Source organism: Xenopus tropicalis, chromosome 4, assembly GCF_000004195.4.
Source record: "Xenopus tropicalis strain Nigerian chromosome 4, UCB_Xtro_10.0, whole genome shotgun sequence".
Lineage (NCBI taxonomy): Eukaryota > Metazoa > Chordata > Amphibia > Anura > Pipidae > Xenopus > Xenopus tropicalis.
In genome coordinates, this window is record NC_030680.2 from 112,418,870 (window position 1) to 112,441,057 (window position 22,188).

Below are 22,188 nucleotides of genomic sequence, written 5' to 3' on the forward strand. Positions count from 1 at the left end.
ATAATTCATACCCCCCAACTGTCCCGCTTTAAGCAGCGCATCCCGCTGTCCCGAATAGTTCCCTGAATGTCCCACATTTTCGTAATAGATTACGGAAATGCGGGACATTCATGGAAGGATCCGCGACAGCAGGATGAGAGGTCTTAAGCTGAGCGCTCCGACTCCTTGCGCTGCTTCTCTTCTTATGTGGCTCCTTCTCCGGTGGTCCCTGGCCCTTTTATAAGGTTGCGCCCATGCGTAATGACGTCACACGTACACACGGGGCGCAACCTTATAAAAGGGCCTGGGACCGCCGGAGAAGGAGCCACATAAGAAGAGAAGCAGCGCGAGGAGTCGGAGCATGTATGGGGGGCTCTGTGTATGGGGGGGCTCTGTGTATGGGGGGCACTGTGTATGGGGGGGCTCTGTGTATGGGGGGGCTCTGTGTATGGGGGGCACTGTGTATGGGGGGGGCTCTGTGTATGGGGGGGCACTGTGTATGGGGGGGGCTCTGTGTATGGGGGGGCTCTGTGTATGGGGGGCACTGTGTATGGGGGGGCTCTGTGTAAGGGGGGCTCTGTGTATGGGGGGCTCTGTGTATGGGGGGCTCTGTGTATAGGGGGCACTGTGTATTGGAGGCACTGTGTATTGGGGGCACTGTGTATTGGGGCACTGTGTATTGGGGGGCACTGTGTATTGGGGGCACTGTGTATGGGGGCACTGTGTATGGGGGGTACTGTCTATGGGGGCCTGGGGGGCACTGTGTATGGGGGGTACTGTCTCCCCTGTGTGGGGGGGGCAAAACTGGTAGATAGTTATAACTCATTTATATTTATTATAACATTTGTCCTCCCTGTGTGTAATTCTGTATATTGTAAGATTGTACGGCGCTGCGTACCCTTGTGGCGCTTTATAAATAAAGTTATACATACGTACATACATAACTGACTGCCTTCTCTCTATATTTGTATTTTATATGTAGGAGTTGCTATTTTGTTTTCCTTAGGTGGTACAGTATGAGGGTATAGCACATTTGCATCTGATCCCGCCATTTCAACTATAGAAGAGGAGTATTTTTTTTAAAAAAATGGGGTGTGTTAATTGGGGCGTGGTCACAAAAGTGGGCATGGTCAAAAAATTTGCCACGCTGCGCGCGCCAAATCTTTTTGTCCCTCTTTTTGTTTTTCAAATGTTGGGAGGTATGATAATTGGTTTTAACTCTTGCCTTTTTGCTAAGGTTATTGATGATATGTCATTGTATATCTGTAGCTGAGCTGATAAAACTTGTTCTTTACTTTGAAAATAATGGCAGATAATCACATCCCTAGGCATTCTTGGGCCTAAGGCTCTGTGAGCCCCATCAAAGCCACATCCTTCTGCTGGTAGATCTGGGCATATTTTAGAAAATACGGATCTAAAATATTGTCTGAGATTTTGTTCTTGTGCACTTTCTGGTATGCCCCTGATTCTCAGATTTTGTCTGCCATTTCTATTTTCCCGGTCCTCGTAGTGTGCTTTGAGTGCAACAAACTCATCCCTTAAGGTAATTTGGTCATCTTCTAAGGTGTTGTGGCGTAATACTAAATTGTCTGATATAGTCGGGTTTGTCAACCCTTGGCTTAGTTAGCACTTCTATAGTAACCGTCTGTGTCGAGTGAGAATGCAAACCTTCTTGAAGTGATGGTGAAAGATTCTGTTGCCGCTCTGGAATTTGCGGTTGAGAAGTCATGCTAGCGAGCAAGCATAGGTCTTGATCAGCGTCGCTGCAGCCGCCATCTTGGATATGGCGCTGCTAATCAGATGCTGTTGATTTATGTAAGAACGGGGACATGGTGCTAAGGGGTTCACGGTTCAGTTTCTTCCCCATTGCTGTCTCCAAGTGTTGAAGTGGTCCCCTGCTCGACTGTAAGCCGATAGACGCTGAATTAGGGGATGTTTACAGCCTCACCAAGCGGAGTTCAGCACTGAAGCGTTCTCACAGTTTAATGACGTATACAAGTTTTTATAGCTCTACCCATATTAAACACAGTAAATGTGTTGATTTTGCAATAGAACAGAAATTATAGATCATATTGGGTAGTATTACTTTAGGGCCCCTCCTGTCAGTCTTACCAGGTTGCTCAGTAGTCGGGGTCACCGGTCAGCAGCAGAGAATCAACAGGAAATAACAGCTAGGCTTCAGGATAACCGCGATAACCAGACACTGATCAGTACTACAAACTGCTTTAAATAGCTTGTCCTTTGGCGCCAATTCACCGCACTGCATAATGACGCGCCGTGTAATGCCGCGCCTCGTAAAGACGCATCAGTACGCAAATGGACATCGCTATGGCAATGCACATGCCTGCGCACTGGAAGTTGCTGGACGGGGACTGATGTCACTGCAGCAGGGTAAGTATCCTTACATCTCCATGCCCCATATTTAGGCAAACCTATGCACATTGGGCATCAAACTGTTCAGTAGACTCCTGGTGTTCATATTTAGGATGTATTATCTTGGTACAGTAACTCCTGTTTGGCTATTAAATAGTTAAAACCCAGGCTAGTATGGTTTAGACTAGAGCATGGGGTACATGCGACTCTCTTAGACAGGATGAGCCTTCGCTAGGTGGAAGAGACCATGCAGAGCAAGGGTGTAGTGGAACTACAACTCACTGTAGCTGTGTGCAGTGCAGATTAGCAAAGATGGACCCCAGAAGGTTCTTGCAGTTGAACTATAGTACAAGTTTATTGTTGAGACAAATGATTCAGCAGGGTTATACTCACACACAATGCAGATACAGATGTTAAATGATAGTAGTACTCTGAGGACAACAAGAGAGGATGCACACCGGTTTATCCCACCTCTGTTAGGAGTCTGGGCAGGGTAAATGCACCTGGTCAGCTTGGCACCCCTTTGGAAGCAGTCAGGATAGATACCTCAGTTCTGAGGCTGATAACCCCTAGCTTGAGAGTCCTACAGCCGACTGTGGAACAGGGTTGAGATACTGCCTGTCTCCTATGTCTTAAACCGTGGCCCTATGCTGAGGCAACATTGCCTGTATGGAAGGGTACTTCCTTCCCTACTTTCTTTGGTGGGGCTGGAAAACTGCCCTTGCTTCCTTCCCTCTCTATCTCACACTCCTAGAGAGTGCTTGACAAGAGTAACTATCTAACTGCTCCTCGTTCATGGGGTCCATGTCCCCGACTTCACCAGAGTATAAGATGGGTACTCTAGGGCAAATGGCTTTACTGGGGCCGAGTTCTGCTCCCAGGCTCAGTGGACCTTCACCTGAGACACAGAGGCAGCCAAAGAGGAAGCCACACCTCCTTGCTAAGAGGTGTGGTCAACCCAAATAACCAATAGGTATAAGTGCATAACTGTAAACTGATACATGGGTCTTTGTCCGGTAACAGGAGAAATGAGGAAGTGGTAGGGTTGAAAGCCATAGGGGCAGATTATCCCTATGGGTCCCTACCGATATATGTGGCATATAACATGCTGCAAAAAATGTTTTAGCCTATACATTTAGTTTGGTTGGAACATCACCAAAGCTTTGCTACATTAGCTAGCCCCAGAATTACTAAAATATTTTTAGCATGCATGTTCATGTTAGCTAGGGTTTAAATATTCAGCTCCTGCGTATCTCTCCCAATCAGAAGCAGGTGCATGTCTCTTCAATGACCACAATCCATCACAAATACCGTAAAGAAAAATAGCAAACAGCACCTTTTTGTCTCCATTTGAAAAGCCTTTATTTGATATAAATGGCTTTTGGATATAGCGATGTTTCAGGCCTACATCTGGCCTTTTCTCAAGCTTGAATTAAAACAATCAGTTTGCCATACAAAGCTTGGGCATTACCTCTAAACTAGAAGATTAAAGGCAAAAAATGGCTTATTTTAAATTGAAATTACTTCAACCTTGGGATGGTAGCTGGCTCTGAAAATGCCTCCATTTAAAGAAACAAATTGTGCCCCAGTATTAAGGAAAAAGGAAAGGAGGCCATAAGCAGTGACTATTTTTCAAGTGATAAATTTGGCTTTTAAGTCTTTGGGGAGGGTCCTTTTGATGGGAGCAGTGGGGCAGGTTATACCCAATAAGCAAGACAAGGAGTTGGACAGAGAATGTTATGTTTGCTCCAAAAGACTACACCACTTTCAAGAACATCTTAAAAGTGCACTATGCGCAACTAAAATTTGCTATGCAATAAACAGTCTAATAAAATATTTTACCTTGCAAAACCCAAATGTTATTCTTATTTGTGCTAATTTTTTCTATTTTGTGCATAAAGCACTTAACCCTTTAAGTGCCAAGGGACGTAGATTCTACGTCCCAGGTACCAAGGGACCAAAGTGCCATGGGACGTAGAATCTACGTCCAATGGCACTGTCGGCTTTACAAGCGCTGCGCTCGCTTTTAAAGCAGCGCAGCGCTTGTAAAGCCTGCACAACCCCCTAGGCAACGAGCGAATGAACACATACTCACGGATCCGGTCCCCGAGCCGCACCGATCCGGTCCCTCAGCCAATGACAGCAGTGGACACGCATTGATGACGTGTCCACTGCTGTCCCTTTAAATGTCGCCGCCCCCGCGTCGCCTCTTCACTCCTGCTGAGCACATGTGACTGCTGGAGCCCCCCTGCTGCCTTCCTGCTGCCTTCCTGCTGGATTGGTCGCCCTGATTGCCTGCCTGCATTGTGTGAGCTGAACTACAACTCTCTAACCACTGTTTATTTTGCTTATTTCTATCTCAACTGTCTAAAAATTTTTTTTATTTTTTTTTTTCCATTTCTTCTTCTATCTTTGTCATTATTACACTTTTACACACATACACACTTATTTACAACTTTCCCAAGCACACACAGACACTTACACACACACTTACACTTAGAAAAAAAAAAAAAAAAAAAATCTTTCTTTCTTTTCTTTTCTTTCTTTCTTTGCTTTCTTTGGCAGTCTTTTTTTTACTAAAACTTTATTTCTGATCTTGCTCTATAATTATCTGATTTATTTGGTTGCATTTTAGTGTTTTTTTGGCATTTTCATAATTGATTTCTGTTTTTGAATTATTCTATTGCACTGTAACTTTTTTATTGCTATTGGGTGCTGAATTTGCAGTGACGTTGGTGGATCCAGGGCTCTGGCCACTGATTTCATTGCAATAATTGTTCTTCTGTTGGTTTGAGTGGTTTTATTTGAATTTACTGATTTTATGGTGTTTTATCTTTGCATTGTTCTTTATTGTGTATTTAGTGCCCCTAAAAGGTTGCTTTTGCAGTGACGTTGGTGGATCCAGGGCTCTGGCCACTGATTTCATTGCAATAATTGTTCTTCTGTTGGTTTGAGTGGTTTTATTTGAATTTACTGATTTTATGGTGTTTTATCTTTGCATTGTTCTTTATTGTGTATTTAGTGCCCCTAAAAGGTTGCTTTTGCAGTGACGTTGGTGGATCCAGGGCTCTGACCACCGATTTCATTGCAATTATTGTTCTTTTGTAGGTTTGGGTGGTTTTATTTGAATTTACTGATTTTATGGTGTTTTATCTTTGCATTGTTCTTTATTGTGTATTTAGTGCCCCTAAAAGGTTGCTTTTGCAGTGACATTGGTGGATCCAGGGCTCTGACCACTGATTTCATTGCAATTATTGTTCTTTTGTAGGTTTGGGTGGTTTTATTTGAATTTACTGATTTTATGGTGTTTTATCTTTGCATTGTTCTTTATTGTGTATTTAGTGCCCCTAAAAGGTTGCTTTTGCAGTGACATTGGTGGATCCAGGGCTCTGACCACCGATTTCATTGCAATTATTGTTCTTTTGTTGGTTTGGGTGGTTTTATTTGAATTTACTGATTTTATGGTGTTTTATCTTTGCATTGTTCTTTATTGTGTATTTAGTGCCCCTAAAAGGTTGCTTTTGCAGTGACATTGGTGGATCCAGGGCTCTGACCACCGATTTCATTGTAATTATTGTTCTTTGATTGCTTTTAGTGGTTTTATTCCATTTGGTTTCAGTTGTTCTAGAAAGATCCAGAGGTGCTAAGTTCAGATTGTTCTAGTAGTTTCTATTGCCAAAGGTTAACTCCTGGTCATCCCTTGCTGGCTTGAGTTTATCAAAAGGTTACAGTGAGGTTTTTTTTTTCTAGCTTCTCCTATTACAAGTGCTGTCTTGCTTGCTGCTTTTTTTTTTTTTTTTTTTTTTTTGCTTGCTTGTTTTCACTTTGCCTGCTGATTGCTAGATTTGCAGTTGTCGGTATATTTCTGGCACAATGGCCAAACGGTTTTACAGCACCGAGGAAGCTGCTAGGTATTGCATGGACTCCAGCTCAGAAGAATTTAGCGATTCTGGGTCTGAGTATGTTCCATCTGACCACTCTACTGAGGAATCAGAGATAGACGATAGTGACACGGTTAGCGCAGAGGTTAGTAGTGGTGGCACGCTTACTGCTGAAGAGGCAGAGGCTGGTGGTAGTGCCCAAGATGTACCCATGGAAGTAGAAGAGGGTGAGGGTAGCACTGATGCAGCAGTTGGAGAGCCTGCGTGGGGGCCTCCCTGTAATTATGTCCCTGAAATTCCCCCTTTCACTGCAGTCCCTGGCCTCAGTGTGGACACCACTAATTTTGAAATTATAGATTTTTTTAATCTCTATATTACAGAGGCCATCCTACAGGACATGGTCCGTTACACAAATTTGTATGCTGAGCAGTATCTTGCCAGCAACCCTTTACCGGGTTTTTCAAGAGCCCAGGCATGGTATCCCACAAATATAAACGAAATAAAAAGATTCCTGGCTCTTACATTGGCAATGGGACTCGTAGAACGTAATTCTTTAGCTTCCTACTGGGATACCAATACAGTCCTTTCCATCCCTCTTTTTTCAGCCGTTATGCCAAGAAACCGTTATCAAATTTTATTGCGGTTTCTTCACTTTAACGACAACACAACGGCTGTTGCCCCTAATGAGCCCGGTTATGACAGGCTTTATAAATTGAGGCCCCTTATAGATAGCCTGTCTCAGCGCTTCGCAGAGGTTTACACCCCCTCCCAAAATGTCTGTGTTGATGAGTCCCTTTTGCTCTTCAAAGGGCGCCTAAAATTTCGCCAATATATCCCAAGTAAGCGTTCTCGCTATGGGATGAAATTTTACAAACTCTGTGAAAGCAGCACGGGCTACACTAGTTATTTCATGCTGTATGAGGGAAAGGACACTAATTTGGACCCCCCCGGTTGTCCCACTGACTTGACTACCAGTGGTAAAATTGTTTGGGAGCTCATAACTCCACTGCTGGGCCGAGGTTACCACTTATACGTGGATAACTTTTACACAAGCATCCCTTTATTTAGAGCCCTAAATTCTTTGGACACCCCAGCCTGCGGCACAGTCAACCGTAACCGCAAAGGACTGCCCAGGGAATTGCTGGATAAGAAACTGAAGCGTGGAGAAGTACATGCTCTAAGAAGCAATGAGCTCTTGGCCATAAAATATTCAGACACCAAAGTTGTTTTTATGCTTACTACTATCCACGATGAGACCATGATTGTCCAACACAGAAGTGGCGGTAGGCCCTCAAAAACAAAGCCACTGTGTAGTAAAGAATATAGTAAGCATATGGGTGGTGTTGATAAATCCGACCAAATACAACATTATTATAATGCCACCCGAAAAACCAGGGCCTGGTACAAAAAAGCAGCAATTTATATGATCCAAATGGCCCTTTATAATTCTTATGTCGTTTACAAGGCGGCAGTACCAGGCCCCAGATTGTCTTATTACAATTATTTGCTGCAGTTGCTCCCTTCCTTGTTGTTTGGTGATGTAGAGGAGGTTCCTGACATGCCAGGTAATGACAATGTTGCCCGAATGGTGGGTAAGCATTTTATAGCACAAATTCCACCAACACCTAAAAAAACATATGCCCAGAGAAAATGTAAGGTTTGCCGTTCCAAGGGTGTTAGGCGAGATGTCCGGTATTATTGTCCCAAGTGTCCTAGCAAGCCTGCTTTGTGTTTCCACCCATGTTTTGAAGTGTACCATACTGTGGTACACTATGAGAGGACTTGAATTTTGTGTTTTTATAGGTAGGTTATGGTTCTCTGGGTTTGTTGGTGGAATAAGGATTTAGCATATCAGAATAGTGAACTTGGCATGTTCTAGGTTTTTATGCACAAGGTTTCAGGACTCCAAACTTAGCTGTGCTGGCAAAGTGACGCTGTTTTTTATTTATTGAGTTTATCTATTCTGGCAGGTCCGTACTTTACTTATAACTAGGTTATAGATATATGTGATGAAAAGTTTGGTAAGGTGTGTCATATTGGCAAAAGTGTTGTTTTTTTTTTAGTAAAGTAGGGATTTATGGTGTGTGATTTTGTTTTTTGCACAGGTTGTCAGAAAAACAAAGTGTGCTTGTAGCTTGTGGTTGTTTAGACTTGTTCTTGGGCATTCAGATTTTTGTGTTTGAGCTATGGTTATTCAGGCTAGTTGCAGTGTTTCTTTGGTTATGGGGTAGGACTTATATTGTGCTGTTGGTATAGCGAACTGAGGTGCTGGGTGACTGACAGGGCGCATGATAAAACTTGTGGTGTGTGATGAATCAATGAGATGTTTTTATCTCTAAAGCTGATGCCACAAGTCCTTTTACTGGCACCTCAAAAGCTTGCCTGTCAGCGCAGTTATCTGTGCATAGTTTTGTATATTACTTTGCATTTCTGGGCAGCATTTAACTACTGTAAGTGTAGGCCTTGAGTTTTTTGCAAAGGTTCTTGAGCACAGGATGACAGATACATTATGGTTTTTTGTGCTTGTAGTACAAATTGAATATCTACTGTATGTTCTGGTTAGGTTACACAAGTTGCAGTGGCTCTCTAAATATAAAAACTTTGCGTAATACTGGTGTGCCACTGGTGACTGCTGCACGGCACGTAATGGTGCACATAATTTTATCTCTGATGCTAATGCCCCAAGCTTTATTGTTGGCACCTAAATTCCTAACCTTTAGTGCAACTTCTAAGGACATTTGCATCATTTATGGGCCAAATTACTATGGATTTTTTGGCAAATATCCTTCTAAATGTGGTGCAGATTTTGTCATTTCTAAAGTAGTGTAGGAAGAAGCAAAAAACTGGTATCATAACACCACAGGAAAGATGGAACTCAAATCAAAGATGCTCCACAAAACAGAAATAGGTGAGTAAAGTACAATTTAGGGGTTTATTTGGGGGGGGGGGTAAAGTAAAAAACTGCAAGGGGTGCATAGAGTGCATTTTCAGGTTTGGCGGCCATGTACTTATGTGCAACCAGACATATGGGGTGTAATTTTATTCAGGGTAACTTGCTAATTGATACTGAGCAAGTTTTTTGATAGTTGCCGTTGAGATTTTGGGGAGAAATCTAACTTTATATTTTTTTTCAGACCAAGAATGGTGTCTCTAAATAGCTGAAGTTGTCTATTTTTAATCAATGTATAGTTTATATGGGTTTTTTTACAGTTAAGGGGCAATTTTGTCTGAAAAACTTTGAGATGTGCACATAAATTGCAGCCCCATTATTATGCATTGCCCCTGTTTTGGGGCATTTGGTGGCCACGTCTTTATGTGCACCCATACATATGGGGTATCGTTTTATTCAGGGGAACTTGCAGATTGATGTTTAGTAAGTTTTTGGTAGTTGCTATAGAGATTTTGGGGAGAAATCTAGGTTTGTATCTGTTTTTTCCTTGATTTCTGACCAAAGCACCGACTTCTGCAAGGGACTGCGGCCGCAATTTTCCATGTAGAAAGAGGAGAGTGGCGTCTCTGAATAGCTGATGGTGTGCACTTTTCAGAAATATATAGTTTGTGGGGGTTATTTTACAGGTATGGGGGGTTAACACTGAAAAACTGCAGGAAGTGCACATAGAGCTCAGTGAAATTGCCCTTTTGCATTGCCCCTGTTTTGGGGCATTTGGTGGCCACGTCTTTATGTGCACCCATACATATGGGGTATCGTTTTATTCAGGGGAACTTGCAAATTGATATTTAGTAAGTTTTTGGTAGTTGCCATAGAGATTTTGGGGAGAAATCTAGGTTTGTATCTGTTTTTTCCTTGATTTCTGACCAAAGCGCTGACTTCTGCAAGGGACTGCGGCCGCAATTTTCCATGTAGAAAGAGGAGAGTGGCGTCTCTGAATAGCTAATGGTGTGCACTTTTCAGAAATATATAGTTTGTGGGGGTTTTTTTACAGGTATGGGGGGTTAACACTGAAAAACTGCAGGAAGTGCACATAGAGCGCAGCCCCCAAAATTTCAACTGAAATTGCCCTTTTGCATTGCCCCTGTTTTGGGGCATTTGGTGGCCACGTCTTTATGTGCACCCATACATAGGGGGTATCGTTTTATTCAGGGGAACTTGCAGATTGATGTTTAGTAAGTTTTTGGTAGTTGCCATAGAGATTTTGGGGAGAAATCTAGGTTTGTATCTGTTTTTTCCTTGATTTCTGACCAAAGCGCTGACTTCTGCAAGGGACTGCGGCCGCAATTTTCCATGTAGAAAGAGGAGAGTGGCGTCTCTGAATAGCTAATGGTGTGCACTTTTCAGAAATATATAGTTTGTGGGGTTTTTTTTACAGGTATGGGGGGTTAACACTGAAAAACTGCAGGAAGTGCACATAGAGCGCAGCCCCCAAAATTTCAACTGAAATTGCCCTTTTGCATTGCCCCTGTTTTGGGGCATTTGGTGGCCACGTCTTTATGTGCACCCATACATAGGGGGTATCGTTTTATTCAGGGGAACTTGCAGATTGATGTTTAGTAAGTTTTTGGTAGTTGCCATGGAGATTTTGGGGAGAAATCTAGGTTTGTATCTGTTTTTTCCTTGATTTCTGACCAAAGCGCTGACTTCTGCAAGGAACTACGGCCACAATTTTCCATGTAGAAAGAGGAGAGTGGTGTCTCTGAATAGCTGAAGGTGTGCACTTTTCAGAAATATATAGTTTGTGAGGGTTATTTCACAATTAGGGGGGATTAACACTGAAAAACTGCAGGTAGTGCACATAGAGCGCAGCCCCCAAAATTTCTACTGAAATTGCCCTTTTGCATTGCCTCTGTTTTGGGGCATTTGGTGGCCACGTCTTTATGTGCACCCATACATATGGGGTATCGTTTTATTCAGGGGAACTTGCAGATTGATGTTTAGTAAGTTTTTGGTAGTTGCCATAGAGATTTTGGGGAGAAATCTAGGTTTGTATCTGTTTTTTCCTTGATTTCTGACCAAAGCGCTGACTTCTGCAAGGAACTACGGCCACAATTTTCCATGTAGAAAGAGGAGAGTGGCGTCTCTGAATAGCTGAAGGTGTGCACTTTTCAGAAATATATAGTTTGTGAGGGTTATTTCACAATTAGGGGGGGTTAACACTGAAAAACTGCAGGTAGTGCACATAGAGCGCAGCCCCCAAAATTTCAACTGAAATTGCCCTTATGCATTGCCCCTGTTTTGGGGCATTTGGTGGCCACGTCTTTATGTGCACCCATACATATGGGGTATCGTTTTCTTCAGGGGAACTTGCAGATTGATGTTTAGTAAGTTTTTGGTAGTTGCCATGGAGATTTTGGGGAGAAATCTAGGTTTTTTATCTGGTTTTTCCTTGATTTCTGACCAAAGCGCTGACTTCTGCAAGGGACTGCGGCCACAATTTTCCATGTAGAAAGAGAAGAGTGGTGTCTCTGAATAGCTGAAGGTGTGCACTTTTCAGAAATATATAGTTTGTGAGGGTTATTTCACAATTAGGGGGGGTTAACACTGAAAAACTGCAGGTAGTGCACATAGAGCGCAGCCCCCAAAATTTCTACTGAAATTGCCCTTTTGCATTGCCTCTGTTTTGGGGCATTTGGTGGCCACGTCTTTATGTGCACCCATACATATGGGGTATCGTTTTATTCAGGGGAACTTGCAGATTGATGTTTAGTAAGTTTTTGGTAGTTGCCATAGAGATTTTGGGGAGAAATCTAGGTTTGTATCTGTTTTTTCCTTGATTTCTGACCAAAGCGCTGACTTCTGCAAGGAACTACGGCCACAATTTTCCATGTAGAAAGAGGAGAGTGGCGTCTCTGAATAGCTGAAGGTGTGCACTTTTCAGAAATATATAGTTTGTGAGGGTTATTTCACAATTAGGGGGGGTTAACACTGAAAAACTGCAGGTAGTGCACATAGAGCGCAGCCCCCAAAATTTCAACTGAAATTGCCCTTATGCATTGCCCCTGTTTTGGGGCATTTGGTGGCCACGTCTTTATGTGCACCCATACATATGGGGTATCGTTTTATTCAGGGGAACTTGCAGATTGATGTTTAGTAAGTTTTTGGTAGTTGCCATGGAGATTTTGGGGAGAAATCTAGGTTTTTTATCTGGTTTTTCCTTGATTTCTGACCAAAGCGCTGACTTCTGCAAGGGACTGCGGCCACAATTTTCCATGTAGAAAGAGAAGAGTGGTGTTTCTGAATAGCTGAAGGTGTGCACTTTTCAGAAATATATAGTTTGTGGGGGTTATTTCACAGGTAGGGGGGTTAACACTGAAAAACTGCAGGAAGTGCATATAGAGCGCAGCCCCCACATTTTTAGCTGTAATTGCCCTTGTGCATTGCCCCTGCTTTGGAGTGTTTGGTGCCCATGTCTTTATGTGCACCCATACATATGGGGCATCATTTTATTCAGGAGAAGTTTGTCTTTCAAATATGCCTTTGTTAGAAAATTTTTATGAGATTTTTTTTTGTCAAATCCACATTTGATCATGCGTCCAAGTTTACGTTTTAGAAAAAAAAAAAAATGTCATAAAAAGTTCCAAATTTCACAATGCACTGACAAAAGGTATTTGGCTTTTGAGTGAAAACTACATTGCACCTAGAAACCTGAAGGTCTGTAGTTTCTAAAGATACCAAACATGAGGGGATATTTTAGATTTACATATAAGTTATGCTGCATTAACTGTTACAAGCGCTTTTCTGCTTTGTTCTGGTGTGATATTGTACAAAGTATTGCTTTAGTTTGGGGGTTACTTCTGGACAGGAACTGTGGGGTACCACCACATATTTGGTATCGTTGGACTTGGGAGTATCAGGGCTTTTACAAACAACAAAAAAAAGTGTGTAAAATTAACTTTTCTATGGAAAAAAAACTCAAAATATACAGAAATTTTTCATAATTTTATTTTTTTTTTACATATTTCACCCAAAATACACATCATATCTCCAGAAAAGTTATAAAATTTGGTATGTATGTCGAAGCCCAATTAGTGACGAAAAAAACGATATATAATTTCCCTAGTTTCATGGAGGTTTTTCTACCAAAAAACATTGTTAAAGTGAATGAGTACAAAATGCTTAAAAAACGTCTGGCACTGGGGGGAACCGAAATGACGAATTCGGCTGGCACTTAAAGGGTTAATCATAGGCTGGCCTATGATTAAGTGCTTTATGCATGAAACATGTAAGGCTATGTCTTCTGCTGGCCTACAAAAAAATTTGGTGAAGTATACCTGAACATTTATCAGACTTTAGGGCTGATTCAGTGCGCTAAAACATGCGGTAAAATTTTTATCGCGTCTAAATTTTCGCGTCTTAACGCACGATTCACTAAAAGCGTTCTTGCGTTAATTTACGCGCAATACTGCTTGTGTTATTTTAGTCATGAAGACTATTTTCGTGCGGTATTGGACGCAACGAGCGCTAATCAATGCACCGCGTACAAATATTTGCTGCATGCGAATAAACGCACGCCATGTTAGCCATATATGCCATTAATTTCGGAAAATTACTGTACTGAAAATGACCATTTCCCTGCAAACTGGAGGCTGCATCACTCTAGGGCCAACACAGACTTGAATAAATCACACTGCAAAGTCCATATTGTGTTGCCAAAAGCTCATTAACTGTACTTTTCTATAATTACCGCCCGCCTCTAATGCGATATTTAGCGCACCCATCTGTTTGTCAATCATGCATTAGTATTAATTTAATTAATGCATGCGGTAGCGAAAAATTTAATGCACGCGATATGCGGTAATACTGTAGTGAATCGCGCGTTAATTTTCCACCATATACAAGTACCCATGACCATGTACAAAATACAGCGATGATTCTATGTTTACTGCCTCTCTGTAAACGTTTCATAAATAAGTAAAAAAAAAATACTTACTAAGGCATCTGGCTTCGGAAAACTTGTGGTTGGGTAGACACTCAATATCCCCACCATTTCTTCCATCTTCAGTTCTTCTGTCTCCATAACATTGGAATTTAACTCTTTCTCCTTCCATATAGCGACGCTTAGTATGATAAATATCAGCATAATCCACTCGTGCAGAACTATCCCAACATAATGCTAAGAAAAAATGAAAGGTTTATTTTATTTATAATCTATAGTTTATTTCATACAGTATATGATTTAGGACCCCAATCCCAGCTGCTTTTAACCTTGTCTGGGGTAACTTATAAGGATGAGCAGTGATCTGCCATGTTTTGCTTTGTGTCAAAATTTATTGCATTAGAGTTAATGGGAAACAAAATTACACACATGTTTTTACTCAGTAATACTACACAAACATCCCTTCATTTTTAATAGGAAAAAAAGGCTCCCATGTTGCCAAATTCTGAAAAACATGGCTGTGGTTTTGACTGGTAGATAAAGTGGAGTAAAGTCAATTTTGAGTTCAGTGTCCATGTTTTTTCCCACAATTCCAACTTTTTTCCAGTCATATCTGGTGTTTAATGTTTGAGTAATATTTAATGTGTGAGTATTCTTCTTGTGCAACTGCCCTGCAGCAATTGATGCAGGGGGCTGTGGGAACCTTGGAGCTACCACCTGGTCAGGAGGTGACGGTAGCCTCAGGGTTCTCCTGCATCAATAGGTGTAGCTGCGTCCGATTCAGAATGGATGGCAAGAAGGACTGTGTCCCTAATCTAAGGCAAGTAAGCCAGTTAGGAGACTACTCCTTTGCTCTCTTCTCCTGGATGAAGCAAGGAAGCTGCTCTTTCTAGATAGAAGCTGTCTGACTCTTTCCTAGAAAGTGCTATGATGTAAATTAACCTGTTCTAGCTTTCCCTCATTCACGGGGTCCCTGTCCCTGACTTCACTAAGGGTAATTGTTCCCTTAGGGCCTAACACTTCTGGGCCGGTGTGGATCCCAGGCTTCAAGGAGCATCCACACAGATCAAATGCTGCAGGCCAAGAAGGAAGATCCACCCCTTCCCTAACACTATATTAAAATGTGGCAGGGTGTGGTCTAACCTTGGACCAATAACAAGGTATATGTAAATACCAACTACATACATTTAGCCTTGCCTAGTGACAATGAGAAATGGAAAGGCAGGGTTTAAAGCCATAGGGGCACATTAACCCTATGGGTCCCTACAGTTGTTTACCCCTTCCTGCCAAGCATGTAGCTCCTGAATGTTCAAAAGCAAAGGCTCTAACTGCCAAGAATTTATCTGATGTATGCTCTGCACAGTTTACAGAGGTATTCTCTCTACACCAGCGGCTTTTGAGTTTAGGAAAGGACCTGTCATACCTGTCCTGAGTCGCGATTATTGCAGAACAACCTCTAAGCAGCATATCTGTTGCCTTATCCACAGCAATAAGGTAATGAGGTTATGAGTTTGGGTTTGGGTTTTTAATAAGATTAAATGTGAAATGGGTGCAATTTGTTAATTTACTTGTTTGGTCTGCTTGTGTGGACAATCATCCCAAAGTGGCTTGTTCAAAGACAAAAGAAAGTCTAGACATGTAAATCTTTTCAGAGTAATACTGAAAAGGCACCAAATCCAATTAAAGTGGATACTTTAATTAATGTAATTTCATGGCAAAGCAGGTATCCTGATATTTACTAAATATGTTAAAGGAGCAGTTCAGTGTAAAAATGAAGCTGGGTAAAATAGATTCTGCAAAATAAAAAATGTTTTCGATATAGTTAGTTAGGCAAAAAATGTAATCTACAAAGGCTGGAGCAGGCATTTGTCTAACATAATGTCCAGAACACTACTTCCTCCTTTACAACTCTCTAAGCTTTTAGCAGTCAGTAACCAATCAGTGACTTGAGGGGGGCAATATGGGACATAACTGTTCTGTTGTTTGCATTTGAATCGGACCTGCGTACTCACAAACTTACTGAACAGTTATGTCCCATGTGGCCCCCCCTAAAGTCACTGACTAACTAAGAGGTTAGAAAGCTGAAAGCAGGGAGTAGAGTTCTGGCTATTATGTTTGATATCTGATCACTCCAGCCTTTATAGATGACATTTTTGCCTAACTATATTACAAACATTTTTTATTTTGCACAGTCTGTCTATTTTACCCAGTTTAATTTTTACACTGAACTGTTCCTTTAAGATCTGTTAATGTATTTAAAAATAGGTGTGTTCACGTCAAAATGGGGGCAGTCGTAGCAAAATAGGCATGGTCTCGGCAAAAAAAGATGCACGCAAAAACAGTTTTTTGTTGTTTCACAAATTTTCCGGTGAACGTAAATGGGACAGATTCGCACATCACTATTGGTTAGTACTTTTTTAGGGGGAAGGTTAGAGGTTAGGGATGGAGTTGCCAAAGTGAAAGTAACATTACCTGGGTTACAGGAACCCCTAGGCACTAAGTTACATGTATAATAGCTATGGGCAGGATATTTAACAGAAAACTGAAAGGGTTGTTAGTAAAAGCGGTCCCTGACAGCACAGAGCAACAAAGAGTCTAAACTGTTCGCTGGCGCTGCAGGAAGCAATGGATTTAGTGCATAATGTTAGGGGTAATTGTGTGCTCAGAAATGGCTGGATGAGTGGCAGGATTTAGGTTAAATTAAAAAAAAAAACATAATTGTAAGTTTATCAAAGAGCTTGGGCCCAAATTATTTAATAAAAGGGGTGCAAATAGATGCAAAAGCATGGTTAGTACAGTATATAGTATTGAATAATTTCAGGTAAGTGTTTAGCTGGTATTTCATTTTGAAAAAAATGTTATGATGTCACAGTGGGTCCAACAAAAGATAAGGGAGAGACAAAAATAGAAGTGTTTGGCTCTCATATGTTCCAACCATAGGAAAATTATAAATAATGCACATGAGGAAAAATGATTAAGAGCAGTTTTTTACATTAGGATATAAAGGGACCTTTAGAATAGGTGAATTGATAGTTCCACCAAAAAAGGCAACGTTGGGAAGTCTGCAGATATCAGAATTTTAGGAAATACTATTTTGTGTTTAATTAGAAAGTAAAAAAACTGACCAGGTAGTGTAACAGGGCAATGTTAGAAAAGCTCATGTTATTAACTGCCCCTGAGAGGTGGTACAAAAAAAAATTACTGGTAGGGGATAGTGATGAGTGAATTTTTTCACCACACATCGATTCACAGCGAATTTCCGCATTTCGCCATTGGTGAATTGTTTCTCTTTTGGGGGCTTGTATGGTACATACAATGCACTTAGGTACTTGCAGCAGGCAAAGTGGTAACCATGAAAATTTGTATGCATTATTTGGGGCCTTTATATGCCATACATGCAGTGTGTTTTTTAATTAGCTAAAATATAATATGTATAAGGTAAATTTTGTTGCCCCTAGATACCACTTACATTGATATGCACAGTGGACATTAAGCTGTTTAGTGGACCAATAGCATTCATATTTAGAATGTTTTGTTTTCATACCTAATGATATGTGGGCAGGGCCGAATTTATATTTATGAACCCGAGGGCCTGTGCCTAGGTTGGCAGGTTTTGGGGGGCGGCCCTTGGTACCTATATATTAATTTTTTAATTAAAAAAAATAAAATATGCCCCCAGCCCCCGCCATGGATTTCCATATGAAGTCCTGCAATGGAAATAGGGGTGTAAGGGGTAGGGTTGCTCGGCAGAAATTACATCACACACATGATGTATGTGAAAAAAAAGATTCTGCAATATGGAAGCTATGGGGCAATTTTAAGAATTTTTTAAAACAATTACCAAAAAAAGCATTGTGGCTTAGTACTTTAGAGTAGAAAGACATATTTATCCATATTGGATTTGGGATAATATGTACTTTCGAAAAATATATGCATTTCTGGGGTTGTTTTAGTTTGCAATAGAAACACCCTTATACACATAATTGGCAGACACTACTACAGCAAAGTTTCAGATCTACATTACATTAACCCTTTGCCAAGCTAATCACGTGTTACATATTTAATTATGTTGGGTTGAAAACCCCAACATACTGTTCTTCAACTTTGGCTTATTCTTCCGCTTCTTCTTCTTCTTAGCGCCCCCCATTTTCTAAACGCTACTCCTCCTACAGTTTTAGGGGTACAACACCCAAACTCCCCACACATCTTCGCCCTATAGCAGAGCAGGTTGCTTGTGCTTTTCTAAGCGATCCCGCCCCCCGTCTTTTTGTGGCGCCACTCCGAACCCCCCAATTTTCCCATTGACTTTTATGGGAAAATTGAAACTGCTGCCAATATTACAGCTTTGAGGCTACACTCCCCAAACTTGAATCACATAGTCATGGGGTCAGCCTGAATGAAAATATGATGATTGTTGAATGCCCAAAAGTGGGCGGAGCTGTGAACAACCAATCAAATTTTACCTATGGACTTGTGGATATCCAACCTGCTGCCATTCTCACAGTAATAACATCAGGGTCCCCAAACCTTGCAGGGTTAGGCACCAGGTAACTGTGGTTCAAGGTAAGAAAAAGTGGGTGGAGCCACCAACAGCCAATCAGAGTTTACCTATTGACTTTCAATGGGAAAATTCAACCTGCTGCCATTCTCACAGTATTAACACCAGGTCCCCAAACTTTTCACAGTTGGTCACTAGAGGACTGCAGTTTTAGTTTTGAAAAAGTGGGCGGGGCCACCAACAGCCAATCAGATTTCACCTATTGAAATGTATTGGTTTGATGCCAGGGTTTGCAAACTTTGCACAGTCAGACACTGCGTGACTGCGTACTCAAGGTTAGAAAAAGTGGGTGGGGCCACCAAAAGCCAATCACATTTCTTTCATTGTTTTCAGTGGGGAAATTTTAACTGCTGCCATTCTCACATGTTTAATGTCAGGGTCCCCAAACTTTGCACAGTTTGTCACTGGGTGACTATAAGTTTAGAAAAGTGGGTGGGGCCAACAACAACCAATCAGATTTCACCTATAGACTTCATAGGTTTCAATTTAAACTGCTGCCATTCTGTAAATATTAATACTAAGGTCTCCAAACTTTGCAGAGCTAGTCACCTGGTAACTGCAGTTCAGAGTTAGAAAAAAGTGGGTGGAGCCACCAACAGCCAATTAGATTTTAACTATTGATTTTCAATGGGGAAATCCAACCTGCTGCCATTCTCACAGTATTAACACCAGGGTGACTAGGGGGCTGCATTTTTTAGGTTTTAAAAAGTGGGTGGCGCCACCAACAGCCAATCAGACTTCACCTATTGATTTTTTTTTTTGTTTAAATTTAAAATGCTGCCTTTCTCACACTATTTATGTCAAAGTTCCCAAACTTTGCAAAGTCAGTCACTGGCTGACTACATATTCAGGGCTAGAACAAGTGGGAGGAGCCACCAACAGCAAATCCATTTCCACCCATTAGATTTCATTGGTTTATATTTGAACTGATTCCATTATTTAAATATTAATTCCAGGGTTGTTAAAGTTTCCAGAGTTAGTCACTGGGAATTTGCCATTCAAAATTTGAAAAAAAAAAGTGGGCGGAGCCACCAACAGCCAATAACATTTCATCTATTTACTTTCAATGGTGAAGTGTAAAATGATGTCAGTCTCACTGGGAGACTGGGAGACTGCAGTTCTAAAATAGGAAAAGTGGGTTGGGCCACTAACAGCCAATCAGATTTCATCCATTGAATTTTATTGGTTTAAATTTAAAATGCTGCCATTCTTTAACTATTAATCCTAGGGTCCCTAAACTTTGCAGAGTTAGTCACTGGGTAACTGCAGTTCCAGGTTAGAAAAAGGGGGTGGAGCCACCAACCGCCAATCAGATGTCACTTGTTGACTTTTAGTGGGGAAATTTAACTTGGTGCCATTCAGACACTATTAAAACCAGGGTTCCCAACTTTGCACAGTGGTTTTTACTATATAACTGTGGTCCAAGGTCAGAGAAAGTGGGCAGAGCCCAGTCAATGACGTCATGTTTTTCAACCCAACATGAAGTTTGTTCTCAAACTTCCCTTTCTAGTTATTTATAGTCTGTAACATAGTACCATCTAGTGGTCATTAATCGTATCACAATCCTTCACAAGAGATACAAAAATCAAAACACAGTAGCAATTTCAGGTTTTTTTTCAAGAGTTAACTTATCTCGTAGTTCCCCACTACTGCATCCCATGTGGAACTAAGGTTTCAAGTCTTCTTATCCACATCGCCTCATGACAAAGGAGCTCTTAAACCCTATCTCCACCAAGGAGAAGTAAAGGCAGGTTCCCTTGCTCTTCTAAGAGGTCATCTGTACAACGTTCCTGAGACCCTCCAGTCCCTAGTCTGATTTATAACAACTCAAAGAATAAAATTCCTAGGGATATGGCTGGATATGCAAATAGTGAAGATTTTCTTGCGAGAAAAAATGAGAGAAAAAAATGTCAAAAGCTGACTTCATTCATTCAGAGAAAAAAAATCTACAATAAGGCAAATTTTAGACACCTGGATCTCTTTGCTTCCACCACAGATGCTGTTCTAAAGGTCAAAGTCAATACTTATGGTCTGAAATTAGCAGGAATATTCAATGAACTGGAATGTCATTCTTTCTATCTTTCTATTTAGCTAAAACAGTGATTCAGTTGGTGGCTGGTACATAGGAGTCTTTAAAAAGGAGCCAGGCTTTTTCCAGGAGAAGCAAACATAATAATCACAGATGCAAGCAACCTACATGTTTTTTTATGGACAAGGCCATTGGTGTCCAAACTTCTTCTCTCTTCCCTCAAATATTCTAGAGTTGGAAGTAGTCTGGAGAGCATCCAAGTCAAGCTCTTCTCAGTTTATTTGTAAAAATGTGTTCCTGGGTCAAAAGATTTCTGGAAGATCTATCTGACAGGCACATAAGTAACTCCACAAATACACCAGCAGGCTTTTTAAGTCACTGTTACATACAGCCAACAGAATGGTTTTAAATTTAGCAGTGTTTCACCAAATATGTGCCCTTTGGCACACCCCCAGACCTTATGGCCACAAACTAAACAAAGTGTCTCTAAAAACAAATTGGGGAGAACTTGCTGTAGATACTCTTGTCAGACCATGAAACTTTAGACTTGTATACATCTTTCCTCCATTACAAATAATAGCAAGCGTAACCAAGAAGATCAAACAACACCAAACAGTAGTACAGGGGTGAGTCATTGGCAGAGCATCTTCCAAGTGCTGCCTTTGGGACTGAGGGAAAAGGATTTTTTTGTATAACATTTCCTTCAACACTTGTATGTGTATTTCCTAAAGGCAAACAATACCCCTGAAAGGCAAACAATACCCCTTAATATTAGCTAAATAAAGGCAAACAATACCCCTGAATATTAGCTAAATAAAGGCAAACAATACCCCTGAATATTGCAGGTGTCTATTAAAAAACAGCCCATATGTTAAAGACTGTTTCACATAAAGCCTTCTCATGAAAAATATGCTTTGCTAATAGTATGTACCATTGGCAAATCCAAAATTGAAAAATCACCAAGCTCCACTTTCTGGCTCATATGCTCACACACAAACCAAGGGCACTCATACATGTTAGGTCACATCGGCCAATTAATGAACATTAAAGAAAGTTCTGCCTTTTGCTCCCACACTTCTTCCTGTTACAGTTAGAGCTGCATTATTTCTGGTCATGTGATCTCTGAGGGAGCACACAGCCCATTACGAAATAGTGGCTAAGGGGAAAATAGGTAATCATGAGTTAACTTATCCCTTAACTTATCCCCTTGACTGAACATACCCCCCGCAGAAAGAACACTGTCATATGAAATACATTTGTTTTTTTTATTACAGGACCTTATCCTTATCCCAAGACATTCAGATGTAGGTGTATTAAACCCAGCTACAAAATCCCAACAATCTGTAATAGATAGCTTATAAAGACTTATAGAGATTGTTTTTTTAAGAATACCTCTCAACCTTACGAAAGAGGCAGCTAGCCATAAACCTTTCCGCTCCTGATGAAAATACAGAAAGACAACTGAATCACAGGCAGACATGGCTACCAAACATTGCACAGCAGAGACAAGTTATGAGCTGGAGAATAAAAAATGTC

The 22,188-nt window shown here is 41.1% G+C and overlaps 1 protein-coding gene across 5 annotated transcripts in view; it reads right to left on the minus strand.

The window, feature by feature from the left end:
* The window catches only part of cfh (complement factor H), a 161,336-nt gene that overhangs the window by 114,894 nt on the left and 24,254 nt on the right, over nt 1-22,188 (minus strand). For all 5 annotated transcript variants that reach the window (XM_031899958.1, XM_031899957.1, XM_031899960.1 and 2 more), the window contains 1 exon segment: nt 14,120-14,302. In XM_031899958.1, coding sequence (XP_031755818.1) covers nt 14,120-14,302 — 183 coding nt within the window.